The following is a 21,844-nucleotide window of genomic DNA, read 5'->3' on the forward strand; positions in this document are numbered from 1 at the left end:
GGACCCGGCGGGAACCCGCTCGGGCCGCCACTCGGCCCGAGCAAGTCTGGGGATGTGAGACCAGAGTCCTTGCAAAATTCCCTGGCGCCGACTTCCCTCTCCAAAATCAAATCCGTCCCCGGCTGTCGGCCTCCCAGATCCTTTCTGAGCCTCCCCATCCTACCGGCCGGGTCTCCCCTCTTAAATCCCGGAGCCTTCAGCCCAACTCCAACCCTGCTCCGTCCGACTGGCGCCCACCTGTGAGGAGGAAGCCAAAGGAGCGGGCGAGCCTGGTCAGCAGCGAGTGAGCCAGGCCCCGCCCGGGCTGGGTTATAAGGCAGCTACCCCCTCCCCCCAACCGACCTTCTCCGGTGACCCCTGCCCTTTGCTCGCCATAGATCCCCTGGCAGGGACCTATATTTAGGGAAACCTGAAGCCCCTGACATTCAGGCCAGCGTGGGGCCTAAAGTGAAGGATGGAGAAGAAGCTTGTGGGCCTGCCTATTTTGGGGGTGGGGGGAAGGGCCCCCTGCCCACTCACCGGTACTTCAGAGATTTCTTCCTTGGAAATCCAGACTGAGGCCCTCAACAGGCTGTCGAGAGAAATAAATCTCTGGACAGCGATCTGTGAGGAAGGAAGGAGGGGTAAGAGGACTCAGACCTGTGGCCTTCCTTGCCTCCTCCTCAGATACCCCCTCCCCTGACTCTGGGCCTCACACGGGCTGTCCTGATTCTTCAGAGGCAGAGCACACAGGCAGGCACTACACTCACACCTCAAAATAACCAAGAGTCCATGGACAGGGTGTGCCTGGGGTAACCCTACATCCTGATAGTCAAGGCTCAAGTTTGTCCCATGCTCTGGATGGTGAGCAGTGTCCCCCAACCTCACCTTCAAATATGATCAGTTACTTGGGGAGGGGGAGTCAAGGGCAGGGGGACCTGCTGGAGCACCAGCCCCTCTCTCTTCTGGCCCTGCAAAGGGGCTGCCGTCCTGCTCGCCAAGGGCTCTGTGAGTCCCGCTCTGCAGGGAGCCAGGCTCTCCACTGCTGGTTCCCAGGTCGGTGAGCTGGGCAGGCCATTTGTGGTTCCAATGGCCTGGAGAAAGGTGTCCTGAGTCCCCTCAGGGAACAGGGCCTGTGGCCCCTGGGGGCTGGCCACTCTCCAAAGAGCAAGGACCCGGGATCGTCATCGGAGCTTGATCTCAAAGCAAAGGCAGTTGAGGCTCTGGCAGTCAGGAAGTTGGCACGCGCAGGCACAGTCGCAGAGCGGGCAGCAGTGAGGGCAGTGAGGGGCCCAGTCCTGCGGGAGAGGAGGGTGGGGTGAGGGAGGTGGGCGAGGGAGGGGGACCAAAGCCTGGAGCTGTTTCCTTTTCAAGGGAGAAGGGAACAGAGAGGCCTGGAAAGTCCCACTTGCCCAGTGGATCAGAGGGTACCATCCACCACTCATGGGAACAAATCAGCTCCTTGTGATGTTGAGAAATTAGCCAGGAGGCAATGTTCCTAACAACTGGAAGGAGCTGGAAGAAGCCATTTGTGGGGGAGGTCATTTCTTCTAGGCTTCCCAGTTGGCACTAGTGGTAAAGAATCTGCTTCCCAGTGCAGGAGACGCAGGAGACTCTGGACACTCGAGTTCCATCCCTGGGTTGAGAAGAGCCCCTGGAGGGGGGCATGGCAACGCACTCCAGTATTTTTGCCTGGAGAATCCCATGAACAGAGGAGCCTGGCAGGCTATATAGTCCATGGGGAAGCAAAGAGTCAGACCCGACTAAAGCAATTTAGCATGCATGCACATCCTTTCTTCCCATCTTATAGATGAGGAGACTGAGGACCAGAGATCAGTTAGCCCTGGCCCCACCCTTACACCCCAATGTTCAGCTCAGAGATGGTTCTACACCCTTACGACCTCATATAATTGCAAGTCATTAAGACAGGGAAAGCACACACACTCTATGATGAAAACCACCTGCTGGTTTTGTGGATTTCTTTCTTGGCCTGAGACCAAGCTGGCTGTCATTCACCCTCCATTTCTGAGCACCTACTCTGTGCCAGGCACAGACTGTGTCCATGAATGATTTTAAAAAGTCTTTCTAGTTTTCCTGAAAAATGGTAATTTTCATATTTAATTTTTTTTTTACTATTTAAAGGGAGTCACATTTCTTTATCAGAATCTTGAGTAGAGGGCCTCCTTACAAAAGAGGAAATGAAGGTTCAGAGAGGGAGTGATCATGCAAAGGAATATATTAACTAGGGAAGGGGGCTGGGATAGGTCTGGGCCTGCCTGCTTCTAGCCCTGAGATCCCGCTTTGATCCCACTGCTTCCCAGGGCGGTGAATACCAACTTCTTTCACGCTTGCCTAAGGCAGGGACAATTCACCTTCTATCTCCACTGACCTACCAGGGGACTCAGGCTCAGCAGGTGCCTGAAATACAAATGAACGTTGAATGAATGAATCAATCAAAGCATGTCATTTTTCCCTCTAGGCAAAGAAGAGGGGAGGCAGAAAGTCTGCCTCTCATGGAATAGGAACAGCATGTCCTTAGAGACAGGAAGGGAGAACCGGTCTGCTCCAATCCACTCCTCTCCTGCCGTGGGACACAGACGATCTGCCACTGCTCCAGGCATGGACTGGAGTCAGGCCAAGTGGCTGGAGTGGGTCACACCCAGGATGGGTGACAGAAGATTGGCTCCTTGAGGCCTGAGGCAGGGCTAGTGACAGTCACAGTTGCACAGCTCAATCAGACTCCGGGCCAAGCCAGGAATAGGGAAATGACCTTTAGAAGAGCTGAGGTTTTGGGGTGCGGTGTCAGATGACTGGTGAGATCAGATATCACTAGGGGCTCCGGTGAGGGGAGGGTGCATTGGCCCCTGCCAAAAGAATTCTCTAGGAGGAAGCAGAAGTATATCATGGCGGAGGGGAGAGAGCGAGGCGGCTTCCTTGTGTGTGATGGGGTGTGGTTTGGGGGCGTCTCTGGGGAGTCCTGCTCTGGGCTGAAGTCAGCTCTGTGGAATTTTGGAGGACTGCACCATCAATCTGTGTGCAGAACTGGGGGCTGAGAGAGGCCACACTGCCCTCACCTCAGAGAAAAGGGTATTAAAAGCATTTCTTGGCTCTGGCCCCCTGGCAGGGTTTGGCTCTAGTCATTAAGAACTAGCTAATGGATATTTCGACTCTCGCCGGCAGCCCTGTGGCTTCTGCAAGGAACCTGCTTTTTAAGCCCTTTTTAAACAAGGGCTCTGCATGACCGTTAACCCTTGTATTTCTCTAGTTTTTCACTCTGATTTCTTTCACTCTGGGGTTGTAAAGGCCAGCCATCGTTACTGTTTGGAGCTCGGGGTTTGAATCTAATTCAGGCCCAGGTTTGGCCGCTTTGTGATTTGACCCTCAGTTTTCTCATCTCTTGGAGAAGGGAATGGCAGCCCACTCCAGTATTCTTATCTGGAGAATTCCACGGACAGAAGAACCTGGCAGGCTACAGTCCATGGGGTCGCAAAGAGTCGGACACAACTGAGCAATTCACACACACACACACTTTTCTCATCTCTGAAATGGATTTAGGAAGTAGAACACCTCCTTCACAGGGTCACTTGGGGAATCAGTGGAAGGCATGAAGCATGGTGCCTGGTACACAGTGAGTTCTCACCAAGGGGAGCTCTTCTGGTCACAGCTCTCACCCTTGAGCAGTATGATGAATACATATGTTGCACTCTAACCCTGCACTCTAACCCTGGTGTATGTGTCTGCCATGTAAGAACTTGCTAAAGATTCGCAAATTTCAATCTCATTCCAAATCTACTGGGCATGGGGCCCGGATGCCTGGCTTTCTGTTTAAGTCTCATCCCTGCTTTTGATCACACCCGGCGCTTAAGAACCAGAACTGTCCCGGATTGCATCATTTCTCACACTCGAATGTCACTGCCTACTTATTTCTCTCTGTCCTTTGCAGGAATGTAAGCCCCATGAAGGTTAGGGCCACACCTATCTTGTTTCCACTGCACCCCCAGGGCCCAGCACAGTTCCTCAACAGTAACTTCAGAAGTCTTTGGTAGTGTGAAGTGTTAGTCTCTCAGTTATGTCCGACTCTTTGCGACCCGGTGGACTGTAGCCTGCCAGGCTCCTCTGCCTATGGAATTCTCCAGGCAAGAATACTGAAGTGGGTAGCCATTCCCTTTCTCCAGGGGATCTTCCCAATCCAGGGATTGAACCTAGGTCTCCTTCATTGCAGGTGGATTCTTTATTGTCTGAGCCACTAGGGAAGTCTCAACTCTTTGGTAAGTGGATAAATAAATGAATGAATGAATTAGGCCCTCATGACACACTTGTGAAAGATGTAGCGCAGTTGAGTTTCTCCCATAGAGAGAAAGAGAAACCTGGGTTTTTGTCTTGGCCCGGCTTGAGGCCTCTGTGTGCCCCAACTTCTACAGCTGTGAGAGGCAAGGGCTTTGGAATATTTGCAGTTGCTTTTGGTACCATAAGGAAACTGAAGAATACAGAGGCCTTACTGTGCTTTGTGGAAAGACAGCCCAAGGATGGAATGACCCCACCCCACCACTCATCATTCTAGAACCTGTCCTGGCTCTGGCAGAAGCTGGGTAGGATCAGGCCCTGTAGTTCTCCTGGCTTGGATGCCCCGCAGCCCTGGAGGGGGCAGTGAGAGGAGTCAGTCCCTCCAGACAGCACACCTCATTCTCAGGGAGGAGGAGAAGCCCTTGACCACTCCCTTCCTACAGACAGAAGGTGAAGGGAGTGGGGTCCCCAGGGCAGGGAACAAGAAATCATTTGTAAATAAGCATTTTCTGTAAAATAGGAGGTTGGAGGACCCAGGGTCTTCTCCTTTTTCCCCTTGATCCCTGGAGCCCAAGCCCTGGGCCTCGTCTCTGCGCTACTCCTGAGAAATCAGAAGCAGATTATATCTGAAAGAGGAGAACTCCTTGCCCTGCAATTGATTTTGAAACTCAAAACTTCTTGCAGGAATTTGCAACTGCAGTCTGCCCAAGTTCTGCTTGGGCTTTTCCCCTCACTCTTACCTCCCTAGGGAAGGTCCCCATTTCAAGGGCAGGAGCTTTGCTGTCTAAATCTCTGAGCCCAAAATAAGCATGGCCTAGGAAGGTGGTCAGTGACACTTAACATCTTTAAAGCCACAAATGCAAAAACAGCCTGTCCTCTGTGAGCCAGGCTTCTCCCTGAAGGTTCTGTTTCAACACACGATGGAGCAAGTTGCTCTGCGAGACTGTCCTGTGGAACACTGAAGAAGCAACTAAATGCCCCTGAGCCAAGTTATGCCCCCTGCAAAAGGAGGTTAAAAGCATGGACGGGTAGCCAAGGTGTGATGTCAGGTTAAAAAGGGCAAGTGGCAGTTGGGAGGAAATAGTAGGTGTGGCATACATTTTGTAAAAAAGATTTATTTGGTTGCACCAGGTCTTAGCTGTGGCATGTGAGATCTAGTTCTCTGACCAGGGATCGAACCTGGGCCCCCTGCATTGGGAGTGCAGTCTTAGCCACTGGACCACCAAGGAAGTCCCTGTGGCATACATTTTTACCCACAGTGAAATACAACAGTGATATCACTGTATGTGTATTAGTATATAAGGGACACACACCAAACATAGTAACCTTGGTTAGCGGGCTGGCTTATAAAGTAACTTGTACTTTCTATGTATTTCTACATGTATACTTTGTAATCAAAAAACATATGTACATAAGAGTTTTAAAAATACCCAGCTCTGGAGGTTGTTAATGAAGTTGCACAGTATCTAGAACATTGTACTCACTCCAAGAACAGAAGGAGCTCTGTCTGCTTTAACTACCATTTTCAGAGGTCGCAGTATGCCCTGCATGTTACATAGGTCACCCTTCTCCAGCTACTGCCCTGTTCTTCTTTCTCCAAGTAGCTTTCGTTACCAGAAAATATCTGATATGTTGTTGTTTTCGCCTGTCTCCACCTGACCCAGTACCTGGAACTAGGCCTGGCCTAGAATAGGTGCTCCGTAATAAATTTTGTTGAACCGAAAAAGAAAAAAAAAACGAATGCACTGAGAGTACCAGGATCAGGACTCAGGGGCCAGGGGCCAGGACGAGAACTCACAGCTTCGGCGGGCTGGGGGCAGCAGGCATCCAAGTAGCGGGCTGGGCTGGGCAGGGGGAAGTCACAGGCTTCGGCGCAGGTCTGGCAACAGTCTTGGGGCCTGGAGGCGCCTTGCTTCCTGCAGGGAGAGCTGCAGTCTGTGCAGCAGCCTTGGGCCTAGGAGAGGGCACCGCTCAGGATCCCGGCCAGGTGGCGGGTTGGGAGGGACAGCTGAGTCTCGGTTTTGGAGAGAGGAGCCAGAGAAGATTCAGCTGGGGAGAGGAGAAGAGGGTCTCCTGGCCCAGGTGAGAGGCCAATATGGAGACTAAATGGCAAAGGTGTCTCAGGGTAAGAGCCTGCAAATGGGGGGACAGGCTGACCTCTTCCCCTGTCAGGGCCCACCCTCCAGCCCCCACCAGGCCCCTCACCAGCAGGCAGTGCCTGGTCAGCAGCACAAGACCCAACAGCAACAGATAGATGCCCACGGAGAGCACGACGATGGCCGGGATGGGGAGCAGCAGGGAGGGGCCGCTGACGGGAGCCGGGGTTGGATTCCACGGGCTAGAGGAGGCCTGGACAGCACAGGAAGAAAGGGTGACGAGATGTGGAAGGGCTGTGGGGACACGGAAACACCAGGAGGGACACAGGAGGTAGCTGGGAAACAGGGAGGAACAGCCACCATGTGGTGCGGAGAGAGTAATAGGGCTACACTGGGCCAGGAAGAGCCCCTGGAGAAGGACATAGCAGCATGCTCCAGTATTCCTGCCTGGGAAATCCTATGGACAGAGGGGCCTGGTGGGCTACAGTTCATGGGGTCGCAAAGAGTCGGACACGATAGCAACTAACATCTTCATCTTCGTCTTGTCCCCAACCCTGCCTTTTCTCTCGTCATCCCCATTTCAGCGCCATCAGAGACCTGTTGGTCATTTTAGACTTTTCCAAGACTTATCGCTCTTCCTTTCAGAATGCCTCTCCAAACAGACCTCTTGTCTCTGTTTCCGTTGGACTACTCTACCACCCTTCAGCCCACAGTACTGGCCTCTGTCTTGCACTCTGCAGTTAGGCTCCTTTCCATACCAGCTGTCCTTGAGTATCCCTCCCTCCCTGACAGTCCATCAGTGGCTCCCACTGACTCGGTCCAAACTTCTTATCTCAGTGACAAAGGCTCTAGTCTAGCCCTGCCTGCCTCTCCCTCTGTCCTCCATTATACTCCAGCCATACTGAAGTCCTGGCAATTCCCTGGCCTCTCTTTCACATCCACGTCTCTGCCCACGCTGTTCCTTTTTCCTGGGATGCTTTTCCTCCTTGATTTCCTAACTCCTCATCTTGCCAGAGTGTGGAGTGCCCTGCCTTGGCAAGGCCACCCCTGCACTCTTTCTGTCTCACAGCTCTTGTCCTGAGCTGGAAGGGTCTATGTTGGGTAAAGAGCTCCAGTCCAGGCGCCAAGGAAGGCAACGTCAGGGTAAGTTAGGGGTGCCGAGGGGACCGCGCCAGAGAGGAGTACGGGGCCTAAGACTCACGTCCATGGGGCAGGACACTGCCGGTCAGTCCAGGAGCTGCAGGGGAGAGAAAGTCCTGGGCCTCAATGACTGAGAGGGGCCATTGGGCTCGGGTGCCCGTTCTCCTCCTCCCATTTCCCCTTTGGGGAAACTGAGGCCCAACGATGGTCTCTGGTCCGAACAGTGAGGATCGCGGGTATGGGACAGCACCTTCTTCGAAGGCCCCAGCCCGACCCTCCGTTTTTCCCTAAACCCCGGGCTCCCTCCACCGACCTAACCCCATCACCTGCGCCCTCGGGGCCACAGGCAGGTCACGGATTCCGCGTCTTTCCCGCTTCAATCCGCCGTGGCGGCTGCACCGCCCAGAGGCCTCCCGCCGCTTCTCGCTGTTGCCATGGAGATGAGAGCACAGCTCCTACGGCGGCCGCCCAGACCCAACATTCCTTCTCCGCGCCTCGCTTCCCTCTTCCTATCTGTGGGCACCAATTCTTTGTAGTAGCGATCCGCTGGACTTTCCCGCACTTACTGAGTAGAAGGGGCGAGTTCCCGCCGCTACACGCCTGGCTCAGATCTACATCGTGTGCTGGGTCCTGCAGCGCCACAAAGGCCAGACTGAATCCCCGGGCTTTGCCGCCAACTGGCTGTGTGACTTCGGCCGAGTCACCGCGCCTCGCTGAGTCCATTTTCTTCTCTGTATAAAGAGGAAACGCCTGCCTCCCAGGGGTATTGTTAAAATCAGAGCTACTTCTTAATGGCATAGAATTATCTAATATTTTTTCAACCTGACCCCCGATCTTTATTGACAGTGCCCAAATTTAAGATTCATCAATCTGATCTCTTCACCCTTCATATCACTATCAGGGTGATTTCCTCCCATCCAGGTCAGATCTTGTGGCTTTTCAATTTTTAACCCCCCAAAGGGTTCCCCACTGACTCCAGGGTAAAGCCCAAATGCTTTAGCCGACTGTCCACACCATCCACTCTAGGTACTGTCTATCTTCGGTTTATTTACTTATTTATAATTAATTTATTTATTTGGTTCCACGAGGTCTTAGTTGGACAGCTGCACGTGAGATCTAGTTCCCTGACCAGGGATGGAACCCGGGCCCCCTGTATTGGGAGTACGGGAGTCTTAGCCACCAGACCACCAGAGAAGTCCCCTGTTGTTATTGTTTAGTCCCTAAGTTGTATCCAACTCTTTGCCACCCCATGGGCTGTAGCTCACCAGGCTCCTCTCTTCATGGGATTTTCCAGACAAGAATACTGGAGTAGGTTGCCATTTCCTTCTCTAGGAGATCTTCCTGACTCAGGGATCTAACCAGCATCTCCTGCTTTCTTTACCACTGAGCCACCTTGGTTTATTCATTCATGATGTATCCAACAGGGTCCCAAGCACTGCTCTAGGCTTTGGGACCCTAGCAGAGACTAAGGCACACAAATTTCCAGCCCTGGTGTTGCTTATTTCCACTGATCAGATCATTTGTAAACAAAATTGTTTTGTGCCCCATCAGCTCATTCATGTTTCCATCATTAGGTCTGCTCAAGGTTCCTTAACCGGTGTATAGGGTTTCATAGCCGCTATTCCCTCTACATAGAACACCCTTCCGTGGTCTCCCCTACCCCATTCCCCTACCACCAACTAACACCCTCATCCTTTGAACCACTGCTCAGTTTTGCCTCGGGGTGGTCTTCCTGCCTGCCTTAGGCAAAGGTGACTGCTTTGGGTACCATATACAGACGGCTGAAATTCTTCATTTTACTGCCTGGCTCCTCAGTTAAGACTGCAAGTGCCTGGGTCTGATTCATCTTCATATCCCAAGGCCTAGCATTTAGTTTGGCTTTGGGGGGGCCTCCACTGAGTACTTACTGATTCTATGAATGAATAGAATCAAACCAATCAGGTAATGTTATCCAGATGCCCTGGTTCCCTTGGCTCTTCAGGCACTTTGACCTCCCACTTTCTTGCTGACCTTTTTGATTATCCACACGTATGCTGTGCATATGCACACACACATGCACACTCATGTAAGCACACCTCCCTCAAAGAGGCCTCAGACCTCACCCTTGGTTACTGCATCCTGGCATGTTCCCCTGAAAGCAACCCAGTACACCTACTTCTGTGCACATTCTCTGCCCCGATATACCTCACCATGGCTGCTGCCTGAGGAGTTTCCTGCACCAGGAGGCAGCCACAAAAATGGCCAGGGTCAGGACTTCCCTAGTGGTCCAGTGGCTAAGACTCTGAGCTCCCAATGCAGGGAGTCTGGGTTTGACCCCTGGTCAGGGAACTAGATCCCACATGCCGCAAGGAAGTTCATATATCACAACTTGGGAGAAGGCAATGGCACCCCACTCCAGTACTCTTGCCTGGAAAATCCCATGGACGGAGGAGCCTGGTAGGCTGCAGTCCATGGGGTCACTAAGGGTCGGACACGACTAAGCGACTTCACTTTCACATTTCACTTTCATGCATTGGAGAAGGAAATGGCAACCCATTCCAGTGTTTTTGCCTGGAGAATCCCAGGGACGGGGGAGCCTGGTGGGCTGCCATCTATGGGGTCGCACAGAGTCGGACACGACTGAAGTGACTTAGCAGTAGCAAAGATCCTGAATGCTGCAACTAAGATTGAAGATCCCACATGCCACAACTGAGACCTGGTGCAGCCAAATAAATAAATATTTTTTTTTAAAGGAACTTCCCTGGCAGTCCAGCGATTGGGACTTTGCCTTCCAATGCAGAGTACACAGGTTCAATCCCTAGTCAGGGCGCTAAGATCCCACCTGCCTGTTGGTCAAAGTGCCAAAACATAAAACAGAAACAATATTGCAACAAATTCAATAATGACTTTTAAAAAAATGACCCACATCCAAAAAATTTGGGGAAAAAAAAGAAAAGGAAATTGCCAGGGGAGAGACCTCCCTGGTGGCCTAGTGGCTAAGACTCCGAGCTCCCAATGCAGGGGGCCGGGTTCGATCCCAGCTCAGGGAACTAGATTCCACATGCTGTAAACTGAAGATCTCGCATGCCACAGTTAAGACCCAACAGCCAAATAAATAAATATTTTAAAAAGAGAGAGACTTCCCTGGCAGTCCAGCGGCTAGGACTTTGCCTTCCAATACAGGGGGTGTATGAAATCACCAGGGTCTGTGCCCCTGGTTCCCAGGTCTCCCCTTACCCCTCGACCACACTGAGAAGGTCCCACTGGCTCTGCCACCCCAGCCCACTCAGAGAGAGCTTCAAGTCCAGAAAACCCGAGTCTAGCTGTTCCCAGTGTCACCTCTGTTGAATCTAAGTCTGGGTCAGACTGCCTGCTTAGGGCTGTCTTCTCGTCTGCCCTTATCTTTGCAGAATCCTGAGACCCAAGATGAAACCAGTTCCCACCTCAGACCAGGAAAAGGCTTCAGGTGACACAGGGCCCCGCCCTCCCTTCACCTCCTGCCAACAGAGAGATGTCAGCCTTGGCAAGACCTCTGGACACATCCATGGGCTGCAGTGGCCAAACTCGCCATGGATGGTATTCTGTTCTTACCACGGGCGCATACATTATGCAGGAGGGTGGACAGGGCACCAGGGCTGCTCTTTGCACGGCAAGCCAGGAGGAGGGGGATGAATGCACTCCTTTGCCAGGGCCCCACTTCTACCCACATCACACCATTCCCTGGAGGCAGGGAGAAACTGACTTCACAATAGCCAAATAGCCATAAGACCTCCCTTTACCTAAAGTTCAAAGCTGGCAATATCAGATAGCCTCACCTGTAGTTTTACACTGGCCCTGGGAAAGACAGTAAAAGATTGTGTCCTTCCATTCACCGTGCGGTGGGTGGGGGACCTGAGATGCAGAGAAAACCCAGGCAATGAAAGACACCTCTGCAGACCTGGGCTTGGATGTGGGAAGGGAAGCTAGCAGTTCTGATTTTTATCGAATACTTTCAACTCCCTCCTCTGGACATCAGATAATATTGCCTCCCAGAGATGAAGAAGGGGTTCATCAACCTCCTCATTATGAAAATGAAAGGTCTATGCTTAATTACTTCTTATCACTGAGGGAATAAGAAGCTGAGCTGAGTTAGAGCATCAGTAGAGACCTCTTCACAGCTTTGGTCTTCTTTCATCCTAACAGTAAAATGAAAGTGGAAGAAACTATCATTTCCAAAGTTTCTAATGTTACAGATAGAAACAAATTAGGACTCAGTTGAAAAGGAATTTTAGAACCAGGCAAGATATAGGTTTGAATTCTAGTTATGTCTCCATGTGTCTAGGTGACCTTGGGCGAGTCAGTTGACTTTCCCAAACCTCAGCCTTCCCCTGGCAAATAGGGATTACATAAGAAACTGACAAGGTTCATTGTGATGATTAGAAGGCAAGTATGTAGAGCAACTGATACAGAAGAGGACTCAAAAAAAAAAAAAAACAGAACGACAGGGGGACTCCCCTGGCGCTTCAAAGGTTAAGACTCCACACTTCCGCTTCGAGGGGCACAAGTTCAATACCTGGTCAGGGAACTAAGATCCTGCGTGCTGCAAGGTGAGCGCATAAATACATAACTAAGTGAACAACAGAACCATTAACGACTGTCACAGTGAATATTTACAGTGCCACACTGGAACTGTGTTTCCATACATCTCATTCAGTCATCCCCGAGCCCTGTGTAGAGGGCTGCTCTTGTCCTCATTTTGTAGATAAGAAGCCTGAGGCTCAGAGGAGTTCAATCACTCACATAGGTTCTCCTGGTTAGTAAGTGACAGAACTAAGATTTGAGCCCAGGCAATGGGACTCTGGGTATTCAACTGAAGCTCAGAGAGGTTCTGACACTTGATGAAAATCACACAGCCAACCCATGAGAGGAAAAAAGGGTCTGGATGCTTGATTTTCTCACTTTAGCTCACCTGTTGTGCCCTTTTCTATTGTACAGATGAAGACTGGGACTGAACTTGCCTGAAACTAACTTGGGACAGATACCAAAAAAAAGCACTAAATAATAAATGATCTGGCATGCTGGCCAGGACGCACCCCAGAGCACAGGGAGGGGGAATTGAACCCTTTCCTGGGTATCATGTGGGAAACAAGCTTATCGTTTACTTATTCACAGGCTTTGATGATAATCACACCTGCACACCTCCGCAGGGCCGAGGCGGCACAGCACCCAGGCAAAGAAGATGTGCGAGTCAGCATATGGACTTAAAGGAGGCTGAAAGAGCGGGGAAACGGTAAACTCCAGATCCAGGGTGAACTGTGTGACAGGTGTGTGAGGTCCCCTTGGGGGGTGAGAGAGAGACTCACCTGAGGGGCCAGGCTGGGGCAGGAAAGCTGCGGCTGAAGTCGTCGGAGTCTTGATGGGCACGGTGGCAGTGCCACCCCTCGCTGCCCCTCTCCCTGAGGGCGCTGCCAGCTGCTTCCAGAGGCACTGGTAGCTTGGGACTGCACCCCCAGCCAGGACTGGCTGGTATGTGGGCCTTCCTTCTCAGGATGTTCAGATACTCCTAAAACTCCCAGACAGGGGACCAGGGTGTGTGGAATGCGTCCCATCTTGGGTTTATTTTAGATCAAGAGTCCCCAACCCCTGGGCCACCGACCAGGTACTTCCCGTCAAATCAGTGATGGCATTAGATTAGAAATATTGTGCACAAACATATAATGAGCTGGAATCATCCTGAAACCACCCCGCACCCCTCTAACCCACCCTATCCTCCCCCGCGCAACCCACTCTCCCCCTCCACATCCAACCCCCTGGTCATTGGAATAATTGTCTTCGACCAAACCAGTCCCTGATGCCAAAAAGCTTGGGGACTGCTGTTTTAGATGGTACACCGGTCAGAAAGAAAGCGTGTGTGCACAGGCACACACACACACACACACACACTCACCTGAAAGCCATTCTCTTTCCAGTTCTCTTTCAACACGTCTGATTATTCCAGGACAAAGGCTCCTTTTGCTGCCAGAAGCCCTTTAACACCTCTCTATCCTTGCTTGTCTTGTCTTGTTTTTAACAAAGAGAGAGAAGGCCTCGGGCTCAGAATTCTGAGCGTGGGATGATATCTAGCGAGAATGTAAGAACAAGTTTTTTCATTTTATTTTGTTTACCTTATTTACAACAAGTGATATTGGTTTTCAGTTTTTTCAGTACTGATAAAATGTTTCCTTTCAACAGACATGGTTAAAAGCAGGTACTCTGGAACCCAGACTATAGGTTCAAATCCCAGCATTGCCACTTCTGACCTGTGTGACCTTAGGCAGGACACACGACCTCTCTGTGCCTTGATTCCTTCATCTGGAAAAGGAAATTAATAATGACATCTCCAATGGGACTTCCCTGGTGGTCTAGTGGTTGAGACTTCACCTTCCAATGCAGGGGGTGAGGGTCAGATCCCTGGTGGGGGAGCTAAGATTCCACGTCTTGTGGCCAAAACAAAGCAAAACATAAGACAGAAACAACATTGTCACAAATTCAATAAACACTTAAAAGTGGTCCATATAAAAAATTTAAAAAAAATAGTATCTCCCTCTTGGATTATTGTAAGGATTATATTAGTTAAAATATGCGAAGGGCATAGATTAGTGCCTGACATCTGGTATATACTGTGTGTGTGTGTTAGTCACTCAGTCGTGTCCAACTCTTTGCAACCCCATGGACTGTAGCCCGCCAGGCTCCTCTGTCCATGTAATTCTCCAGGCAACAATACTGGAGTAGGTAGCCAGTATAAATGTTTGTTATTATGAGCTTATATGTGGGGGAGGACCTGAGGCTTAATGAACACTTCTTTGGAAATCCCACCATTTCCCACCTGAGGAAGTGAAGCCTTGGAGAAGATGATTAAGCAGCTGAGCAAGGATCTGGGTTGGTCTCTGGATTCCTAATCCATTTACCAGCCATCTCAATCTTTGATAATTAATATCACCTTGCAGCCTCAGCTTATTCATGGACAGAGTGGAACTAGTACTATCTCACTGGATGTTGGGATGCTGTGTGTAAAGATGGTTCAGACAATGAGTTGCTATGATATCTCCTTGAGAGTCCCTTGGACTGCAAGGAGATCAAACCAGTCAACCTTAAAGGAAATCAGTCCTGAATATTCACTGGAAGGACTGATGCTGAATCTGAAGCTCCAATACTTTGGTCACCTGATGAGAAGAACTGACTCATTGGAAAAGACCCTGATGCTGGGAAAGGTTGAAAGCAGGACAACAAAGGAATGACAGAGGATGAGATGGTTGGATGGCATCACCGACTCGATGCACATGAGTTTGAGCAAGCTCTGGGAGTTGGTGATGGACAGGGAGGCCTGGCGTCCTGCAGACCATGGGGTCACAAAGAGTCAGACACGACTGAGCAACTGAACTGATGATGTCTCCTGTGCATTCTCAACAGAGATAAGAGGGTAGAAATTGGTTCAGGGGTGGGGATCTTTTAAATATTGATATTCTGGAGTGGATAGCCATTCCTTTCTCCAGGGGATGTTCCTGACCCAGGGATCAAACCCAGGTCTCCTGCATTGCAGGCATATTCTTTTCCATCTGAGCCACCGGGGCAGCCCTATATAAAGCACAGATATATAGGTGCCTACAAAGGTCCACATAGTCAAAGCTATGGCGTTTCCAGTAGTCACGTACAGACATGAGGGCTGGACAATAAAAAAGCCTGAGTGCCAAAGAATTGATGCCTTGAACTGTGGTGCTGGAGAAGACTCTTGAGAGTCCCTTGGACAGCAAGGAGATCCAGCCAGTTGGTCCTAAAGGAAATCAACCCTGAATATTCATTGGAAGGACTGATGTTGAAGCTGAAGCTGCAATACTTTGGCCATAATAAGAAGAATTGACTCATTGGAAAAGACCCTGATGCTGGGAAGGACTGAAGGCAGGAGGAGAAGGGGTCGACAGAGGATGAGATGGTTGGATGGCATCACCGACTCAATGAACATGAGTTTGAGCAAGCTCTGGGAGTTGGTGATGGACAGGAAGGCCTGGCATGCTGCAGTCCATGGGTTCACAAAGAGTTGGACACAACTGAGCGACTGAACAACAAATACAGTATATCTATGTTATCAAAAGTTCATGAAAAATGGTCATTAGGAAACAGAATGTCTAAAAAAGGGTGGGGAAGCAATAGTGAAAAGAAGTTGAGAAATACTGCCCTTAACCAGCAACTCGGGTTGCTACTCATAAGTGGGTTGTGAAATAGGCTTAATGGGCCATGATAAGCAATTTGGGAGATAAAAAATGATAAAAAGGGAAAATGATACAATATAGTGTGCCCTGCACATAATCAGAATCTGAAAGTATTGTGAGAAAGTTTGGCATGTGTGTGCATGTGCTGAGTCATGAAATGTGTCTCTCTGTAAAAAAATGGTGAAAGCCATTGCTCTAAACCACGGTTTTTCTTTTTCTCCCCTCCTTACTTATCTCTCTCAGGCAAGCCCATGCAGCCTTGGACTGTTTTACTCTGAACAGGAAGAACCTGATAAGGAAAGAAAGGTGGAAGAGAATGCCCAGATTCCAGTGAAACTAGGGCCCAACCTTTACCAGCTCATGGACTCTCCCCTTCCTCAGTCTCTATTCCAGGGTAAGCCCATGGCTGCAGAGGGCGACGACTGGCCCTCCGCACCAGAGGGGAAAATGGCTTCCTCTTCACTGCCTCCCCTAATATTCCTCCCTCTGCCTCCCTTGTCTCCTTTCCTCTCTGCTCCCACCTTGGAGGGCAGCAGTCCTGTTGACCAGGGTCTGAGTCCCAGCGCTGCCATTTACTGCACAATCCCAGAACAAGTCATCTAACTTCTCCAAGCCTCAACTGGACAGCTATAAAATGGGGGACATTTTTCAAAAGACTGCAGTGATGCTTAAATGGGATAAAGTATATTAGTATTTTAGTGCCTTGTGTTCAGTGAGTGCCCATGTAGCTAACAGGCTCTGAACCCAGGTTATCCATGTTATCTCTATTTAATCCTTGAAATGAGCTTACACAGGAACAGGGAAGGTGACAGGGCAGACTCGCGTCAGGCTATCTGGTTTCAAACCTCAGTTCTGTATCTTTCACATAGTTCTTTCTTTGTGACTGCGGTGTGTCCCTTTTTAAAAGGTGCCTTCCTCATAACCCCACATAATGATTTCAGTTTACATTATTAAAGTGGCCAGCTGGGAAATATAGTTTTTTAAGTAAGTACACTTCAGTCTCCAGCAAAATAAGATGTTAAAGATGGATACCGGTTAGGCAACCAGAGTCTCATTTTCAACAGTTTTATCTTGCTCTTGATTTAACCTTTAATTTTCAAAGGCCCATCCAGAGGAGGAAATATGGAGTAAACAAGTAAGAACTGTTAGCAGAGATAAGCTCTGAAAATGTGGATGACATGTCTAAATTGTGTTCAGTGATGTTTTGTTCCTTTTTTCTCTTAACCTTTCAGTTTCTTTAGGAAAATGAGTTTATGAGTTTTCTATATCCATTTAACATGAGAGACCAATACATTCAGAAAATATGGTTGAAAAAAACCATATTGCATAACCTTGGAAAAGGTACCGGTTCTCTCCATGCCTCTGTTTCCTCACCTGTAAAATGGGTACAATAAAACTCCCCATCTGCAACGTTGTTTTGAAAAAATGACTTAATATTGCTAAACACTCAGATCAGTGTCTGTATAATTAGCATTTAATGAGCTGGCATTATTATCCTAACTTCACAGATGAAAGAATTGAGGCCCACAGAGATTAGCCAACCACCACTCAGGGAATGGAAGAGCCTAAATTTGTTTAACGTTTTAAAAATTCTAGGAATTTCCCTGGCAGTCGAGTGGTTAAGACTCTGTTCTTCCACTGCAAGGGCTAAGGGTTCCATCCCTGGTGGGAAACTAAGATTCCACATGTCTCTGGGCACCATTAAAAAAAAAAAAAAATCCAGTTGACCTTAAAATGCACATAGGAGGTTTATGTGTAAATGCCCACGATCTATATAAGGGCATTCCCAACCCCTCAGAAGGCTCCCTGAGGTCTCTTCTCAGTACATCCCACCAAGTTAAAAGCTGTTCAGATTTTTCACGGAAGTTATTTTGCCCATTTGCAACTTCGTCCAAATGGAGCCATACGGTATGTTTCTTTTATTATCCATTATCCGTGGACTCTGAATTTGAAATTCAGATGCTCCCACCCTAGGACCTGCCATCTTAACTGTTATCCTATACCGCCTGTTAAAGCACTGACTGCTTGGGCTGCTCTCATTTCCCGCACCTCCTCTTCCTGTCCCCTCGTTCAGCTCTACCCTTGAATCCTAGTTGTCCTTCAAACCATCAACGAATTCTAATTGATCTGTTCTGTGTTAGACGGTTTCGCCCCCTCTGCCCCGCCCCCAAGCAGGCCCCTCTGCCATGAAGCATACGATAGGGCACATGTGTCAAGAAGTGGGCCAATAGGAAGATGGCATTTTCCAAACCGTCCACCAGTCCACCAATAGGAAGGTGATGTTCCCGCCCCCTCCAACTGCCTCTGTAGAACTGCCTCCACCTCGTGCCCTTGCAGTTTGACGCCTTCCTTGTATTCTGAAAGGGTCCCCTCAAAGCTGCTTAAGGGGTGCAGGATGGCAGGCCCTTACTCTCTTCATCCTTCCTGGGCCTTTCCCACCCCTCCTTTCCCTGGAGTGGATGGGAGAAGAGGCTCTTCCAGACAAAAATAACATATATGTAAATGTTTTCAAAGATTTTCCTATTGTTTGTTTGCTTTTTAAATGGGATAATATTTAGAGTTTTCCTTTTAAAAGAACTTTTTTTTTTTCTAATTTCGGTTATCTTTACAGTCTAAACACCCGCCTCCTCCATTTTTTCCAATTTCTGAGTGCAGATGAAAGTCACCAGCCTCCCTCTCTAGCCTCCACCTTGCCCTTCCCAGGTGAGGACCTAGGAGAAGGGAGAGGAGACACAAAGAGGTTAGGGTGGGAGGATAGAGCTTGGATGGGGTGAATTAAGAAATCACAGGCACATACTTAGAATCGAAAGAGAAAGAAGGAATTTTAAGGTGTGAGATGGGCTGGGAGGTATAGACCAGCTTCTTTGATTACAAAGAACATAAATTAATGGAACTGGATTGATAAGACAAAATTAGGATGTCCAGTTGCTCAAGGATGAGGCATATTTAAAGTGCAATAAGGATCTCAGATCAGGAAAGAGCTATGCCTGATGGATTTTGATGGTTACAGAAAAATGCATCCTATAGGCCACTGAGTTATAGGGATTGGCGGGGATGTGGTCTGTGAGTCTGAGGGACAATGTGCTGAGGTGTTCTCCCAGCCATCTTACCTTCTCTACCCCAGACAGGCATGCCTCTGCTCTTTGTCCTGGGCTGTATCTTCTTCCCGCTGAGCTTTGCTGTCCTCTGCTGGGGTCTGCAGAACCATTCCAACCTGCGGATGGAGAAACAAGAGGCTGTTTTGGTGGCATCCAAGTAAGAGGACAGGGCAAGGACATCCTTCCTGGGGCCAGGGCTGGGGAAGCTGGTCTCCTACTTCCAGGAAGAGTTAGTGATGAGAGCAGAAGCAGGCTGTGTGTGTATGTGAGGGTGGCTGGGTGGGCGTATAGAATCGAAAGACACTCTCTATGGGATCTCTGGTTTCCCAGATGGTTCAGTGGTAAAGAATCCGCCTGCCAATTCAGGAGATGCAGGAGACTCGGGTTCCAACCTCGGGTCAGGATATCTCCTGGAGAAGGGAATGGCATCCCACTCCAGTATTCTTGCTAGGATAATCCCATGGACAGAGGAGCCTGGCGGGCTACGGTCCATGGGGTCACAAAGGAGTCTGACACAACTTATCCACTAAATAGCAACAACAATGGGATCTCTTGCAAGCCACTTAACCTCTCTGAACTTCAGAGTCCCCATTAGTAAATGGATTTAACAAGAATACTCACCTTCCATTCTTCATGGAATGTTGTGCGAGGGTAAGGTGAATTCACATCTATAGAATAGGGCTAGGGAATTCCCTGGCAGTCCAGTGATTAGGCTTCAATGCTCTCATTCCCAGGGGCCTGGGTTCCATCCCCAGTCAGAGAACTGAGATCTCATAAGCTGAGCCACCTGGGAAGCCCTGCATGGCCAAAATAAAAATAAAAATAGTTGTTGCAAACTCCTTCAAGTGACACAAGAGATATAGGCTCTGTGCGGACTGCCTGAGCCAGAGGACTACGTTTATCCCAACGGGGGCAGCAACTGCTCGGCTCCAGCCAAGCATCATGGAATTAAAGTGTGGCCCCAGTGTTGTCTGATCTTCTCATTTTTTCTTAAAAGTTGAACTTTTTATTATTATTCCTGGGTCAGGAAGATCCCCTGGAGGAGGGCATAGCAACTTACTCCAGTATTCTTCCCTGGAGAATCCCATGGACAGAGGTGCCTAGCAGGCTACAGTCCATGGGGTCCAAAGAGTTGGACATGATTGAAGTGACCTAGCATGCATGCACACTACAAATTTATGGTCTATTTGACAAAGATTAGTAAAACACTGGTGAACTATCCCCAAACCTTAGGGAGGAGGAGGAGCTGGCAGAAGGCAGAACTTATAATAGCTAGGTGTCTGAAAGACCCAAAAAAAAAAAAAAAAACCCTACCTGTTTTAATCTCTGCTATCCAAAGTGAAGCCACAGCCCCTTCACCAGGTCGGTGGTCCTCAACCCAGTAGTCAGGGTGGCTCGCTGTCACCTGTCCTCGCCCGAACGCAGCACCATCCTGAAGCTTTGCCCATCTTTGGCTTTGGCCCTATGCAAACATGGGTTTGAAAGCCAGCTTTGCCAATTCTCATAGCTGTGTTATCTTGGGCAACTTTTTTGTCTTCTTTTTTTTTTCTTAAATGTCTAAACCTCAGTTTCTTGTTTGTAATATAGACAAAGATGCTATAATCTGGGAAGGTTAAATAAGAATAAATAGAAACCACTTCACCCCGCGCCCAGTACATAGTAAACACTCAGGAAGTTGGGTCCCTTTTTCCTTTAAGTGAAGCCCTGAAGCCAGGAAGCTAGGTCCACTGTTGACTCTTAACTTCTTAACTTCTGCTGCCTAAGGCCAGAGACTTCCCAGGGTCTGTTTCCACAGCAAGCCACTAGAGGGCAGCACAAAATAGCAAATCCCAGTCCTTTGGTTAGGCTTTGGACAGGGAGAGGCAAATCGTACAGTTGCTATGGAAGCATATCTTAGGGCAGACTTGGAAACCAAAGTATGGTTTTGGTAGCAGGACCCCACGTCATGCAGAAGTCTACGGGGAGGTTGAGTTCAGGATGAGAAAGCCGAATTCTAGGGAGGCGGCATGAAAGTGTGAGAAGCTGCTCAGAGGCCGGTGTAGTTCTGGCTGAGTCTCTGAACTGCAGCGAGACCGTGGCCAAGGCACTGGGCCTCAGTTTCCTTGCAGTGGACTGAGGGGCTCAAATCAGGGGCCTTTCCCCCATGGAAACTGGGCTGTGAAGTTGCAGAGGAAGGGGAGCTGGGACCATCATAAACCTGACGAGGAAGAGAGTGACCAGGGCCTTGAGGAAGCCAGGCAGCCTGAAGGACACAGGCAGGGGCATCCTCGGGCTTGAAGTGAGTTTTCGGAGACACTGTGCTTCCTCTTCAAAGCCTGCCACCCAGTATGAGAGGGCTCCTGTCTTCTTAGCTACCTGGTCTTAGGGAGAGTCACTGAAAGCCTCGGGACTATTGCTTGACCTGCAAAAAGGAGATACATGCAGTTACCTCAGTGCTGTTACAGTAGTTAGAGGTGGTCACGGGACAGTCTCGCAGTGGAGCTGGGACCCAGAGGCACCTCATGTTAAAGTACGTGTTGTTTTGTTTTTAGTCGCTAAGTCATGTCTAACTCTGAGACCCCATGGACGGTAGCCCCACCAAGCTCCTCCATCCATGGGGATTCTCCAGGCAAGAATACTGGAGTGGGTTGTCATTTCCTCCTCCAGGGGATCTTCCCAACCCAGGGATCGAATCAGCATCTCCTGCATTGGCAGGCATGTTCTTTACCATCTGAGCCATCAGGGTCTTATACCTCAGAGTTTTGGAGGTCTCTGAATCTGATACTGTGTTAAGGTGTATTTTTATTCCCATCCATTCCCTAAACTCAACTTTCCGAGACAGCGAGCTGCACTAACTTCTGGTCCCTTCCCAGGGAATCTTCTTACTCTCTGTGGGAATGGGTGCCCCTAAGCTGGGACCCCAAGGCAGCTGAAGAATAAGTATTGAGAGGCCTTGGCGGAGGAGGAGATGGCAGGCATTTGCAAACTGCTGGTGGGAAACGGGCTCAGGCCCATCTTGGGGCCCAGGGCCACCCTCCCAGCTGGCCAAGGAGCCCCAGAGGAG

General features: G+C 49.6%; 2 protein-coding genes and 2 long non-coding RNA genes across 5 annotated transcripts in view; all 4 read right to left on the minus strand.

Annotated features, from left to right (window-relative positions):
- The window catches only part of ALDOA (aldolase A, fructose-bisphosphate), a 5,741-nt gene extending 5,319 nt beyond the window's left edge, over window positions 1-422 (minus strand). The window contains exon 1 of the mRNA XM_010837290.1: window positions 238-422. The gene's annotated coding sequence lies outside the window, so the exon portion shown is untranslated. The remainder of the gene's footprint in view (window positions 1-237) is intronic.
- A 72-nt stretch (window positions 423-494) lies between these two features.
- On the minus strand, window positions 495-7,917 carry LOC104986633 (keratin-associated protein 10-9). 2 transcript variants are annotated; one of them, XM_010837292.1, is made up of 6 exons: window positions 7,826-7,917; window positions 7,561-7,596; window positions 6,469-6,612; window positions 6,062-6,217; window positions 868-1,277; window positions 495-603 (listed from the first exon to the last, which is right to left on the minus strand). In XM_010837292.1, exons 2-5 carry the CDS (start codon window positions 7,564-7,566, stop codon window positions 1,164-1,166), a joined length of 420 nt encoding a protein of 139 aa, XP_010835594.1. In that variant the 5' UTR covers window positions 7,567-7,596; window positions 7,826-7,917; the 3' UTR covers window positions 495-603; window positions 868-1,163. The 2 variants fall into 2 exon arrangements, with proteins under 2 accessions (XP_010835594.1, XP_010835593.1); XM_010837291.1 differs by having other exon boundaries at window positions 7,813-7,901.
- A 5,504-nt stretch (window positions 7,918-13,421) lies between these two features.
- On the minus strand, window positions 13,422-19,542 carry LOC104986634. The gene is made up of 3 exons (XR_825056.1): window positions 19,423-19,542; window positions 18,814-18,917; window positions 13,422-13,576 (listed from the first exon to the last, which is right to left on the minus strand). It is a non-coding gene; the product is annotated as an uncharacterized LOC104986634 (long non-coding RNA).
- A 581-nt stretch (window positions 19,543-20,123) lies between these two features.
- The window catches only part of LOC104986636, a 3,721-nt gene continuing 2,000 nt past the window's right edge, over window positions 20,124-21,844 (minus strand). The window contains exons 2-3 of the long non-coding RNA XR_825057.1: window positions 21,157-21,202; window positions 20,124-20,263 (exon numbers count right to left, since the gene is read on the minus strand). This is a non-coding gene — a long non-coding RNA (uncharacterized LOC104986636). The remainder of the gene's footprint in view (window positions 20,264-21,156; window positions 21,203-21,844) is intronic.

This window comes from Bison bison, unplaced genomic scaffold, assembly GCF_000754665.1.
Source record: "Bison bison bison isolate TAMUID 2011002044 unplaced genomic scaffold, Bison_UMD1.0 scf7180017864072, whole genome shotgun sequence".
In the NCBI taxonomy this organism is placed as follows: domain Eukaryota; kingdom Metazoa; phylum Chordata; class Mammalia; order Artiodactyla; family Bovidae; genus Bison; species Bison bison.

Coding starts and splice junctions, on each gene's coding strand:
- LOC104986633 (XM_010837292.1), bottom strand. Junction 6,218..6,468: donor TGACCAGGCACTGCCTGCTG/GTGAGGGGCCTG, acceptor GCCCTCTCCTAG/GCCCAAGGCTGCTGCACAGA. Junction 1,278..6,061: donor GCCCCCAGCCCGCCGAAGCT/GTGAGTTCTCGT, acceptor CCTCTCCCGCAG/GACTGGGCCCCTCACTGCCC.